At 37.6% G+C, this 13,303-nt stretch overlaps 1 protein-coding gene and 1 long non-coding RNA gene across 2 annotated transcripts; both read right to left on the reverse strand.

The window, feature by feature from the left end:
• Positions 1-6,623: 6,623 nt before the first annotated feature.
• LOC118777379 (C-X-C motif chemokine 11-like) lies at positions 6,624-7,979 on the reverse strand. The gene is made up of 4 exons (XM_036528212.1): positions 7,917-7,979; positions 7,129-7,255; positions 6,886-6,972; positions 6,624-6,661 (listed from the first exon to the last, which is right to left on the reverse strand). Exons 1-4 carry the CDS (start codon positions 7,969-7,971, stop codon positions 6,637-6,639), a joined length of 294 nt encoding a protein of 97 aa, XP_036384105.1. The 5' UTR covers positions 7,972-7,979; the 3' UTR covers positions 6,624-6,636.
• Positions 7,980-10,153: 2,174 nt separating this feature from the next.
• On the reverse strand, positions 10,154-10,916 carry LOC118777380. Its single transcript, XR_005004959.1, has 3 exons — positions 10,847-10,916; positions 10,544-10,627; positions 10,154-10,229 (listed from the first exon to the last, which is right to left on the reverse strand). It is a non-coding gene; the product is annotated as an uncharacterized LOC118777380 (long non-coding RNA).
• Between the last annotated feature and the right edge of the window lie 2,387 nt (positions 10,917-13,303).

Raw genomic sequence — 13,303 nt, forward strand, 5'->3', positions numbered from 1 at the left:
AAAACAGTGCTTTCGGTCTGACTGCCACCCTAAAATTTAATTCGCTATCACTGGCAGTTTGATGCTGATTGATATCTCATTTCACCTCTTCTTGAAAGAAGTGTTTTGTTTTGTTTTTTTTCAAATCGAGGACGAGGAAGAAAGAATATTTCCACAGTTTACGGATGAAATAAGATGTCAATCAGCATCAAACTGCCAGTAATAGCGAATGAAATTTGAGGGTGGCACCCGGGGTGGCCAATCAGATATCTGGGGTGTCCAGCACCACCCCGGACACACCTGTGTAGTCATGGAGGTAATCCTGATTAATTGAATAGGTGTAAATTGTTATTCAACATGAGATTTGATCAAATGAAGGTCTGAGTATTCAAGTAGAACTGAAGTTGAGTGTTGGGTGGAGAAGTGATTTGTGTGATCTAGTTTGACTCCATGTAGTGTAATATGGAGCTCTGAGTGCACGACTCCCTGGAAGCTGTGTCCAGTTCCATTCATTAGCAACTCAGTGTGCTGATGAACAATGTCAAAGAGCCATCTATAGCCGTTTTCATATATGAACTCCGGACAAAGTGCGGAGAATCAGGTCCGCAACTTGGCCGGAACTGCCCTTTCACACATGTAGCACGCAACAGGAGATTGTCCGTGACAGACGCGTTCTCACATACAGGAAATACTCTGCTTTGGTTTAGGTGAGGGGCGGCGCCTGGGTAGAGTGTGGAGGAGGCAGGACATGATGGAAAAAGTACGCTGCTATGTGAGCTAACCGTGGTCTGCAAGACCACCCAGCCCTTGCGTTATCAGTGACTGAGCAGTGTGGCAGTAGATTTTCAGTCTGGTTTTATTAGGTTTGTGCTGAGGTTTTGGACACGTTACATCACGTGCACAATCACGCTGCTGTGTGTTGTTCAGGGTCTATGGCTGGTGGATGCTGAGACCTGTTTCTGAAGTCTGAAGTAAAACTTTGATTCTTTGTTCTAGCTGTTCTCCATCTGTAGTAAGTGTCTGCCTTCACTCATCAGTATGGGTTTTGATCAACATTTTGAACCTTTTGTTGTGAAATTCATGAAAATGTTTTTTTTTTTTTCAATTAGAATGAAATTATTTCTCTTTTTCCTGTTTGAAGTAAAGTAAATAAATCGCCATCAAAGCACACTATTATGAACAAAGAAACTGATATGTAAAAAGTTAATAAAAAAACCTGAGGTTCCTGAGGTTCAGTGGCTAGCACTATCATAGATTAAAGAGTGCCTATCCTACAGGCTATATTAACAACATTAGAGCAGAATAGAAAATCAAAATAACAGTAAGCCTAGCTTTCATTGGCTATCAAAAACACTAACAATTGCAATTGTTGAAATTTAAAAGTAAAAAAAAAAATACAAACAGACTGGAAAGAAATGTATTTTTGTCATTTTGGTAATCTTCATGTCATTTTATAGTGGTACATTTAACAATTTAATTAAATTTAAATATTCCAAGATAATCATCTTGGTTTAGTTTTATTTTTTAAGCATCTGAATTTCAGATTTTTGAGCATTTTGTGACATTTTACTGTATTGATGCAATGTCGTTTTCTTTGCTGAAAGAATGTCTTTTAGTGAATGGAAGCCATTGTCCTGCTTCAAGACATAGTTTGCCCCAGGCTCCTGAAATATAATTCACATAGTTGTTAGGTTGTTATCATGTAAAATCAATGAACCAATATCACTCTAACTGTGCACCATACAACAAGATTTAAAAAAACCCCACTTCAGTCAAAGGCTATCCTGTTCTGATAAAAGAGTGTATGAATATATAAACCATACCTCTTCTTCCTCTGGGCATTCTTGATGAAATTCTTGGCAAAGCGGGATTCTGGGTTCAAGCACCTCTGTTCCCCACTTTCCCTCAGGGTAACACTGAACAGAAAAACAGGAAGAGCACTATGTTCATATGCAGGTTTTATGAATACAGTTATAATGGTGTTTATGTGAGTACATAAACATCATTGAGTAATACCGCAACACACTTACATGATCTCCAAGCGTTCACAGGATGAGGTGGGCGAGAAGACCGCAATCTTCTGGATCTCTTTTGGTTGAATGAAGTGCACACCAGCATCCATACACTGGCACCGGCCCCTGGGAGATATGGACATGCCTGCAGAGAAATCACATGACCACATGTTACTAGATGCCTCCAGGTACTAAAACTGTGAATCCTGCACACATTGGTCAGGTAATTGTAGTTTTCCTTTTTCCATTTTTACAACCACTCTGCTTTCTTCCCTTACATAACAGGAGATTACTTCTTATTTCAGGAGTATGTTGATAGCAATGTGTAGAAAATGAAGGTATTGTAATGAAATCAAGCAAATTTATATATTTGTACCTTTGACCTCCACAGACAGCAGGCAGACCAGCAGGATGAAAGCAGCTGATCTCATGGTTCTGGCAGGTGAGTTTTTTCTTTTTCTTGATTCTTGGCGGCTGAAGAGGTGAAGTTGTGACTAAATGAATGAATCTGCTGTATATATACTGTGCAGATGTAACACTCTCCAAGATAAGAGTCCCGAGAGGGATTTTCCCCTTGTGCTCACTCTGTTCTTTTTTTTTTTTAATTCTCATTTCTCAGAAACAGTGTCTCAGACAGTAAAAATGTGACAGATGGGTGATATTTGTTTCATTGTAAATATTAGTCCTTATTTGTTTATCAGATGTCCTTACCCAGAGTGAGGGGCATAGCTTACACTTCCTATACTTCATATGTTTTGGAGATGCTTTGGGCCAGTTTTTTTGTCTGTATGCTGAATGGCAAAGCAATTTTTACATTTTACTTGCTATATTTTATAGAGCTGGATATCTACTGAAGCAATTAAAACTATGTATTTTTCTCCAGAGCACAACAGGAGTGCATTCCCTGAGAAATGATCCCTCCTATGTCAGATTGAAAACCCAACTCCTGTATCACTGTGATGCAGTTTTGCAGTAGCTCCTCCAGATTATACCACCACGGGCAATACATCACTGCATATAAAGAGATAAACATGTTTCTTATTAGGCCTCCACTCTGACCAGCTCACTGTGACAACTCTCACGTTGATATATGACAATATGTAAGTTACCTCATTGGCACTCTCCACTTCTTCACATCACTCCACACCATTGGTCTCTCCACTTCTCACATATAGTATTAACCACAGACCAAACAGTAATGTGTGGCTTTTGAGGGTGACAGAGGGTGATTTCCATGAACACATGGACCGCTGTGCCCATACCACACTATGACAATTCATGCTTATGTTCAGTATATGACTACTGAAACTGAAATTAAAAGGAACAGAGAGGAACTGTGACTTCTTCAGCTTTCAGATTCAACCACAACTTCAGAAACATTGCCGTGCTCATTTATTCATGTCTGCATGCATTTCTGCCCTCCATGGAAGGTAAATGTCCTATCCATAGAAATAGACGTTTCCCTTATATTGAGTTGGCCTCTTAAAGTGAATGTATTTTTAACAGTTTTAACCATTTATTTTATGTAAAGTACAATGCAGTTTTGTATTGCCCGATGTTGTTACCAACTACCGTAAGTGCCTGTTAGTTTAGTATAGGAAATATGTCCTATACAGAAGCTATAATGTTGTTCTTCTAAAATTGATCTTGAAGCATCTTTTTAAAAATACTAATTCACTCCACTGTCTTAAAACTGCAGTATTTTAAATTTATAGTTGTATCAATCATTTAATTTTAATAGGGTGAATTTAATTCATTTATTGAGCGTTTCTCAAACCTCTCCTGGAGGACCCCTTGTCCCGCATGTTTTAGGTCTTTCCCTGCTCCAACACAGCTGATTCAAACGATCAAGTCGTTATGAACTCCTGAAATTGCTTAATAACAAACTGATCATTTAAATCAGCTGTGCTGGAGCAGGGAGAGTTCTAAAACATGCAGGACAAGGGGTCCTCCAGAGAGGTTTGAGAAACACTGATTTATTGGACTGCATCTGTATGTGACACTATATCTTCATGGGTAAAATATCACTATTGTTGATTATGAATTGTTTTATAGAAAATTCCACACAATGCAGTTGTTTTGTATTTTTTGATGTGTGTTAATCTTACAGCACTTGATTCTAAAGCCTCTGCAGACAAATGTTGCTTAATGTGCGCTTTGAACAGTGATAATTCATTGGAAGCATGGCATTGTGTGGGAAAGCATGACATTGTGTTGATCAGCAGTGCTTTTGTATGCTGTTACTCAGAAAATATGAATAGAAATTTTCCATTACTGATGATTATGAAGTTGCTTGGAGCTACTTGACCAATATTGTTCACTATGACTGCTGTCTAGTTGCCAGAACCATGACATTACACAAAACATTTTATTTACCACAGCAACTGCTACTTCTTGAGTTTTCAAAAAAAATAACAATGACCAACTTTCATTTGAAAATTTCTAAAGAAGATACCATTGCAATTATTCACAGTACAGTTCAAGCTATCTTTGATGTCACAGACACAAGAATGTAACAGCAAATGATTATGTCCACAGTCAAACCACTTTTTTAGTGCTTCTCCAGTATCATTTGCTCTGTCGGATAATCTCCTGACATCATTTCCAGAGTATCAATATTTTAATATTACTTACTCCAAGTCCTTGAACTCCAGCACACAGTTAAAAGCAACAGACTCTAGCCAAATCCACAGTAGGTTATACTTATGCTTTCATTTCCCATCACTGGGACTCCTGTTCTGTACAGCACTCTGATTTTCAGATCCTTCTAAACAAAACACTTTCACATTTGTTTAAGGTAGTATCTGGGAGAATTTGGTAACAAGTATGAATGCAAGAATAAATGATGACCATGGAAGCTATCTGCTCACTGAGCACTTACATTTGTTACAACACAAATGTTCCTCTTGGTGCAAAAAAAGATGTGTTTGACTGAGACTGAATGATAAGGATACATGGTGCCCACCTCCCACCTTACAGAAGCTAGAACGCCTTGCATTTGTAAATTCAAACAAGCTTGAGAAATAGCTTCATCTCTCATTATTCTCTGAGGCCCTTGTAAATTGAAACCTTTTTTTCACCATAGGACATGTTTTTTTAAATATATATACAGTATTGAAACCACTGTTACCAGATGCTTTGACCACTAAGCAGTACTTTGGGTGCCAAGTCCAGTTTAATTTAAAAGTGTAATATCCATTGTCCATAACTGAAAGCTAATTAGTGAGATAGCTAGCTAGCAATTTAGCCACATAACAATCTTAGCAGGCAAGTTGGCACACTATCTAGGTAATGGAAAATTGACAAAAAAAAATTTTTTTTGTAGTATCTGGCTGTATCTGGCTAGTTACCATAGTCATTTAGTTAATTTATCTAGCAAGCCACCTGGCTGAAAGCAGAATTAGCTTGCCAGCTATCAATCCAGGTGAACTCCTACTTAATTGGTTAGCAAGCTTTCTGGCTAGTATCCATTTTTTATTATTATATTGATGTATTTGTAGTGACAGTTATCATTAATTAATGAATTATTGTTGTGTTTAGTTAGCTATTTAGCTAGTTTTCATGCACAACCAAGCTGGCTGTCATCAGTTTTCTGCCAAGGGCAGAAAGTGACTTGAATTTGGTTACAATGAAGAGAAATTTAAGACAGAAGCAGTACAAGAGGATTAGGAAGAAAGAGTATTTATTCTGCAATCTTATGAGACTGTGACCAAATTCTGTTGAGGTTAGCTGGTACAGAAGTAAATGTTTGTGATAACTGTCATTGTGGTAACTTCAGAGAGAATCCACAAAAGGGCCAAACTCTCAGTGCTGTATAGGTATACAGGGTGCCCTACCAAACTGTAATTCAGCATATGGTATATCTGCCACCCAAATGTTATATCAGTTTAAAGTGTAACATTATTCAGTAGTTATTGAAGAAGGAGACTGTATGCAGTGATACACTTTGCAAATGTATTGTTACCACTAGGCAAATAACATTTTTGTATTAATCTTTTACTTTAAGATTTCTGTATACATTATGTAACATTTTATCACTTACTGCATGTGTGAACTCTGTGTATAGGTGTTTGAAAGCAAACGGTTTTGTACTGAATTCGTCTTTGTGGTTGCATTGTTTGATTCATTGTACTGTCTGTGTAAGTATGTGCTCGCTATTAGTTTTTAGACCAAACTGGGCCCAATGTTGTCATTTATCAGGGGTGTGCCCTTTTACCAAATTTGAGCTGTTGTTGTCAGACGTTTCTGTGCATTGTTTTGCATACTGGGGTAGTCATTGTAGTTTGAAAATGTACACTGCTGGATTAAAGTGATTCACTAAAACACAATTCAAAGTCAAATGACAATTCTGTGGAGTGTATTACACTGGCACTAGACTGAAGTTCAACATCCCACACAACAATGACCGAGGACATTTTAGCCAATGACCAATAAAGAGTGATACAAAGAGACACTGTATCAGACAAAAATGATAACTGTATCCAATAAAGAACTGTATATTGTAGTAATGGCAAAATATGGTGAACACATTCATTTATTATCATGCAACCATAATTCATATAACATATAAAGTGATTACTTGGATCTTTTGGAGAAAAAGGCAACATTTCTGTTGTCCAGATAAACACTGCTCGTCACTTGTTCCTCACATCTTCATCTTCTGTCCATACCTGCAATAATAACGAATCAGCCATCGATATTTTTGCAGAGGTGGCTGATGGGAAACAATGAAAGGAGGTGGATCCTTGAACAGCTAGACACAAAGACAGATCTGATAGGGTATTTTAAAAGACAAAGAAATTGACAATGGAGTACTTTTTATTCTGTTGTGTGAGGAATCTCTCCACATCCCCCATCCCCCCATTCCCCATAGTCTTTGGGCAGCCAAGCTCACCTTAGCTTCAGTAGCATCCTCATATATCTCTGAGCCCACCGAGAATCTGGGTTCACACATCTGCGCTGTTTATTGTGAAGGGTCACACTACAAAGAGCCAAGAACAGGAGAAGAAGAGAGAAAATACATCCACATCGACATCATTGCTCTTCTTCAAAGGCTTTGAAGACTCAAAGAGTCTTCAAAGACTCTTTGAGTCTTTGAAATAGAGGCTTGAATAAGGCATCTGCTTCGCAGACTTACACTATTTCAACTTTTTCACACCGGACAGTCTGTGGGTACAGCTCCACTCTCTTCACCAGACGGATGTGGAAACGGTGTGACCAAGCACGGCAAAGGCAGTCCTGTCTGCCCCCGAAGATCGAAAAACCTGAAGGTTCCAGAGTTCAAAATTATTGCATAGCCTTTATGGCAGAGGTGTGCAATAAAGTGTAGCAAACATGTAGCAAAGTTTTTAAATGCTTGAATTAAAAGCTATATGAGATAGCTGTAAGATAGTGATATTGCTGTATACTGTAGGTGTAAGATAATGATGTGATATGTTTCAACATTTCTTCCAACAGTTAGTGGGGCAGTAGTGTAGCATAGTGATTAAGGAACAAGACTCGTAACCGAAAGGTTGCCGGGTCAATTCCCTGCTGGGGCACTGCTGCTGTACCCCTGGGCAAGGTACTTAACCCACAATTGCAGTAAATATCCAGGTGTAGAAATGGATAACATTGCAAAAAACTGTAACGGATGTAAGTTGCTCTGGATAAGAGCATCTGCTAAATGCCTGTAATGTAATGACAAGATATTGTAAATTGTAAATATAGACCACTTCTTAAAGCAATGCTGAATGACGTCTTTGTTGTATTAATCATTGTTAAGTGTTATGAAGGTAACATGCTAATAATTATCTTCCTATCCGTCTATTGATGGGAAGCTTCAGTTACTTGCATTGCTGTCCAGAGCTGTCGACTAAGATGTTAGCTTAAGCACACAATACTTAGGTTACTATTAGACCAGGGTCACAAACATAGTCAACTTACCGTACACATGGGAAGTGCAGACCAGAATGACCAAACAGAACACTACTCCCCTCATTTTGATTTCCTGATTTCCAATCAGCTTCTGTAGACTCATGTTAGATCTCACTCATTTTATACCATTCCGTCCACAATGGATTTATTATGACAGCATTGGCAGAGACAACGTCGCAGTGGGGAAATTCCTAAAATTTGATTATGTTTTTGCTGAAGCACCACATTATGTTGACTCAATTGTGCTGTTATGTGACATTCTCTGATCTTTTTCAGAGCATATGACATTTGTGAAGCTGCATTCCATAAAAGAGAAACTTTAGATGACGTTTTTTGACAAAACAGTCAAAGTGTTTCAGAAACATGGATAAAACTGTAATTTAAGGTTACAATTGGTGGATTACAAGTGCAAAACTGTTCCATCTTAATATCACATGCTGTGTGACATTTCTCTTTGCAGTTTGTTCAATTTCTGTTATTTTAAATTAATTAAAAAAAGATGTATGAAAAATAACATTTTTGTACTGTCTTAGATTTGTCATTGAAATTAATACCCAGGTTTTCTGGGTGATGTCACTAGAAGGAGTTAAATATCAAAATGACAATGTACAATATTTAAATTCGTTCATTGTAAGAAAGAGATGTGGTTTTCTGATTCCATAGTTTTAGTTGATGAAGAAAATCTTCAAGAAACATAATTCAGATGTATAATAAACTCAGATGTAATAATGTACTGTATGATTGTATGATGCTGCTGATGACAAACTCTATTATAATTTGTAACATTTAGAAAAACAGACACTCCTTATACTTGTGTAATTGTAGCATGCAGATTCTTGCTGATGAAACTAATTCAATTCAAAACTGAAGTGTCTGTGCAAGCGAATTTCACTGCCTTCATCAAGTTCTGGTTTTCTTAACACTAGCCCACTGTTTTACCTATTCTTAGAGCATGGGGATATTTCCACTGGAAGTACCCCTGTTACACAAGATGGAAGCTGGCAAATGTTTAAATGTTGTTGTTATTAATTTAACATTAAGGGAATGTGAACAGGTGTCAATGTCACCCTAAGTGCCAACAGCGGGTAGCTCAGTGAAGGAACGTATAATGAAATAAACACGTTGTTTCTGACATTCAGTCTCAAAATCCACAGTAACACACTAAAGAGGAACTGTTGGCTTCCTTCGTTTAGGTGATAAGGTAAAACCAATGCCAGAGGACCTGAGATCAGTCATACATTATGTGAGATCAGCTATATATATTTGGCCTATATAAATCCTTTAAATAGACAAACATAAATAGTGAAGTTAATGAATTTCTTTCCAAAAAAAAAAATAAATTTTAAGAAACATTTCTTGGTTATTTTAAGGAATCTAAATTGTAAGATAGTAAAAATAAAGAAAGAAAGTATTTGCAAACTTTTGACTGGCACTGTAAGTTTTATCTCTTTAACCTTGACTAATGAAATTGGAGCACAACATTCAGCTTTGTTTACACAATATTTACATTATGCAACTGAAATATTTGTATACATTTGTATATAATATATATTATGCCTACCTTTTCAGAACTATTTTTGTATAAAAACATTTGTGCACATGTGAGTGCGCGTGCACACACAAACACACATGCTCTGTTTCGTTTTTTTTTTTAACTATCATGTCTTTATTTTGTCATCACTCTCAAATCAACACAACACCTGTAATTGTGTTCTGTTTATGACAGAATATTATTAATAATACAATACATGGCAGAAACAAGTGAATATAACTTCTCCAAAATGTTATTATTTTAAAAATAAAAATGCATAATTTATAGAACATAAATATATGGAAACAAGTCAGAACCTAACTGCATCATCATGCAATTTCGTTACAAGCACAGTGCCTTCACATTTTTCATCTGGTGACAGAGGGAAACCACACTCTTCCCTGGCTGAAATGGTAGATACATCATACAGAGGAATTTACCTGAACATTTACCTGCAAAGCCCATCCAATACACAGGCAAGCCTTATAAACTAATCTGTCTATTGTTTTTTTGTCGTGAACCACCAACTTCATTGAATTGGGAATGATTTTCCACTGTTTAGGGACTACAGATGCATGCAGTACATGTACAAGTTTCCTCTGAGGTTCATGCCTCGTTTGATTCCATGGCAATGCCTAGTCCAGTGTAAGGTGTTCTAGAGTGTACTACCAGTGAGCAGCTCATGACTGGTGTAGCAGAAGTCGATGTAAGAAAATGCCTCTCTGTTCTTTCACTGTTTCCTCTGTTTCTTCCCCCTCTTTTGGTTTGGCCTCTTCTGCCCCCTCTGCTGTCTGGAAAGTAAAAGCAGGTGGAAGCAAACATTCAGATAAAGATAAAGGTTAACATGGCTTTTAAAATGTTCTAGTAATGAAGGCTTCATATGATAAAAATGGCTTGGGAACTTCTGAGAAAGCAAATGAAATCCTTTTTTTCCTGTACTGCTGATGACTATGAAAACAGCATCATGCTTCAATTAGGATTGTGTTCGAATGTAAAAGAAATACAAGAGCGCCTTGATTTCACTCCTGAGATTATGAGAACATTACTGAAGTGCTTATTGAGCAGAAATTAGAAATCAAGCGTTTGACATTTGTGTCAGGCTTACCTCTTCTTTAGTAGTCTCCTCCCTTGTGTGCCCTTTGGATCAATGCATACATATACCTTTCCACGGGGTGTCTGTAGAGTGACACTACCAGAAAAAAGGTTTGACAAGGATTAAATTTCAGTAGTTACAGTCAGATATGCATGCTCTTGGCAGACTTTGGCATATTGGACTGTAAGTTGTTTTTTTTTTTAATTGAAATGAAAGGCCAAAAGATATTTGCGTTGAGAAAATGCTACTTCAGAGCAATGACATTACAGTTTGAGTCATTGTAACGATCCAATTGTATGCGGTGATCTTACTCACACAATCTCAGTCTTTGCACACATGAGACTCTCTGGAAACAGTTGAACAGCCTGGATAAGTTTGCGTGGCACTCCTCGCTGTGGCTTCCCCTGGCAAACACACCGCTCTGTTCCTCCTCTAACCAGCCCTGTAAATTCAACACACACCAATGAGTAATGCACTCTGAGCTGTTTCTAAGCCCATAAGTCAATCAAAACTATATTATAAACATGGTAATTTATTTTGATATTATATTATGCACATACAGTGTATTAGGAGGCAATGAAATCGATATGTGCAGTGTACATACAATACATTAAAAATGACCTCACCAGCAGATTGGACCATCCTGAATCCAAAAACTGTAACAAACAACAAAATTAGCATTGCTGAATTCATGGTTGTTCCTCTGGGTTGACTGAAGCACAGAGCACCAGTTACTCTTCCCTGGGCTCTATATATCAGGTGCTCTGAGTTTGTTTCACTTTCCATTCAAATGTGAGCCAATGAAGTTTCTTCTGCAGGAGACTGGAGAAGCCTCTGGCCTGGAAATTCCTGATAGGAAATCCCATCTGATAAGAAAGTTCAAGGTCCTGTTATGCAAGAAGACTCTACAAACAACAGGATCCTTCCTGCATTAAAGGTATCCAAAGAAAAAGAAAAATAGCAGTCTGCATGGCTGGATTGTGTAACCCTTCTAACTTTATGCATAACAAAACAGATCATTAACAATCTTGTATTACTGTTTTCATAAATATGCATGTTTTCATGTGTATGTGTCACCTACCAGTGCCTAACTGTCAGTGGGGGGCCACAATGGTCACATTGTACATTAAAGGCAATTACAGAGAGCATACTTAAACCCCACATAACAGGTAGGTATAACAGCAGCATTAAACATTCATAATACATTGCGCATGACAAATGGCACTTTATAACATGTCATTACATGCTATATAGAAAAGAATATCACACCGAACCCTGGCAACAGTGTCTCACTGCATTGAGACACCTCTTGCCCCATGTTTGTTATATGTGTCGCGAGACACTGAGGGCAGGGTTTACATTTATCTATATAACAGATATTATGATAAGTGTATCAAGTATCATGCACAATGACTTATGAATTCTTCATACTGTTGTTATGCCATGCTTATGTAGCCTTTAAGTGCGCTTTCTGTAGCTGTCCTTGATGTACAATGGAATACTGGAAGTATGTACACTGAAGATTACTTTACTGACATTCTTATGCAAGTTGTGTACTTTCACTCAATGTGCTATATAATAGTCTGGCAGTTGTCTTTACATTTTAGGCTTGGTAGACCTGTGGTGTGACTTATATTGATGGTTGCATACCAGCATTTGGACTGCTGGGGCATTTCATTGGTTTTAATGAGAAAATTTACCTTACACTGTGCAGCTGAGACAAAAATATGAGTACTGTAAATATTAGAGGATGTTTGCTGCTATTCCTTATTTGGCAACAAAAACTTTCCATACTTATTTATTTAGTTATAAAGCAAACACAGGTTTTATCACTGTACAACCCTAGATAAGTCACCTGCAATGTCCTGTTTTGTCTTCTACAAAACTTCATCTCAATTACAGGAAGTGGCTGACTTAAAAGAAGTAAACTGGTCTGTCCGACAGCACTTGGTGCCCGTTGCCACCTGGTGGCCATGCTGGAAATTGAGAGTATTGTATTGTACTGTATTTTTTGCTGGTTCTTACGAATTCTTTCCAATGCTTACATAAGATGTTAGCAAGGAAGTACAATACAGTATTGTATATAATTATAACATATAGACAGCCATAGGACATGTTGTAATGCAGATGTAAAAGTTCCTTTAGCATTTTCAGTTGTAATTATTTGGTGGCTGTCACTATGTGCCTTTCCCATAGGCCTCCAGTCAAGGCACTATAAGGAATACACAAAGAAGAAAAAGAGCAATGTGGTACTAAACATATGTAGCAGTAATATTACGCCCTACATGAAGACTGATTGCTGTGAAAAGGATACAGAGCTGTCACCATTACAGGTTGCTCAGAGCACACCTGTCTTTGTGTGCAACAAAGACACCTCAAAGCTGTTATTTTACAAGCTAGGTCTATTCCTTGCTCTCTTGTTTTACGACATTAGACAGTTCAAAAAGATTTTTGTTGTTTTACTACAGTGGTGTTTAATAATTTAAAACACTAACTCAGGTGAGTACAGTTCAAAAGGCTATGATAACACACTAAAAAGCAGATAACAGTCTTCCTAATTAACAATACCTGCATATGTTATTGACTCTACAGCCGCAGTCCGCTCTCACTCTGCCCTAACACAACAGCACCAGTTAAACTGCACTTGGCCATTCAGGTATTAGCATGACTTACGCTTCATCCTGTCACCATCAGCGTTGCTGCCTCACATGAAGTAGACCCTCTGAGCAAGACGGCCAAAAGCATGCTGTGACGTTCAAAGGCTAACCACGA

The sequence above is a fragment of the Megalops cyprinoides genome, chromosome 5 (genome assembly GCF_013368585.1).
Source record: "Megalops cyprinoides isolate fMegCyp1 chromosome 5, fMegCyp1.pri, whole genome shotgun sequence".
In the NCBI taxonomy this organism is placed as follows: domain Eukaryota; kingdom Metazoa; phylum Chordata; class Actinopteri; order Elopiformes; family Megalopidae; genus Megalops; species Megalops cyprinoides.

Bases quoted from the DNA above. Each gene is read 5' to 3' on its own strand.
- LOC118777379 (XM_036528212.1), bottom strand. From the start codon at position 7,971: ATGAGGGGAGTAGTGTTCTGTTTGGTCATTCTGGTCTGCACTTCCCAT. The intron at 6,973-7,128 runs GTAAGTCTGCGA...GGCTCTTTGTAG, and splicing joins TGTGAAAAAGTTGAAATAGT to TGTGACCCTTCACAATAAAC. The intron at 6,662-6,885 runs GTGAGCTTGGCT...TTATTATTGCAG, and splicing joins AGGATGCTACTGAAGCTAAG to GTATGGACAGAAGATGAAGA.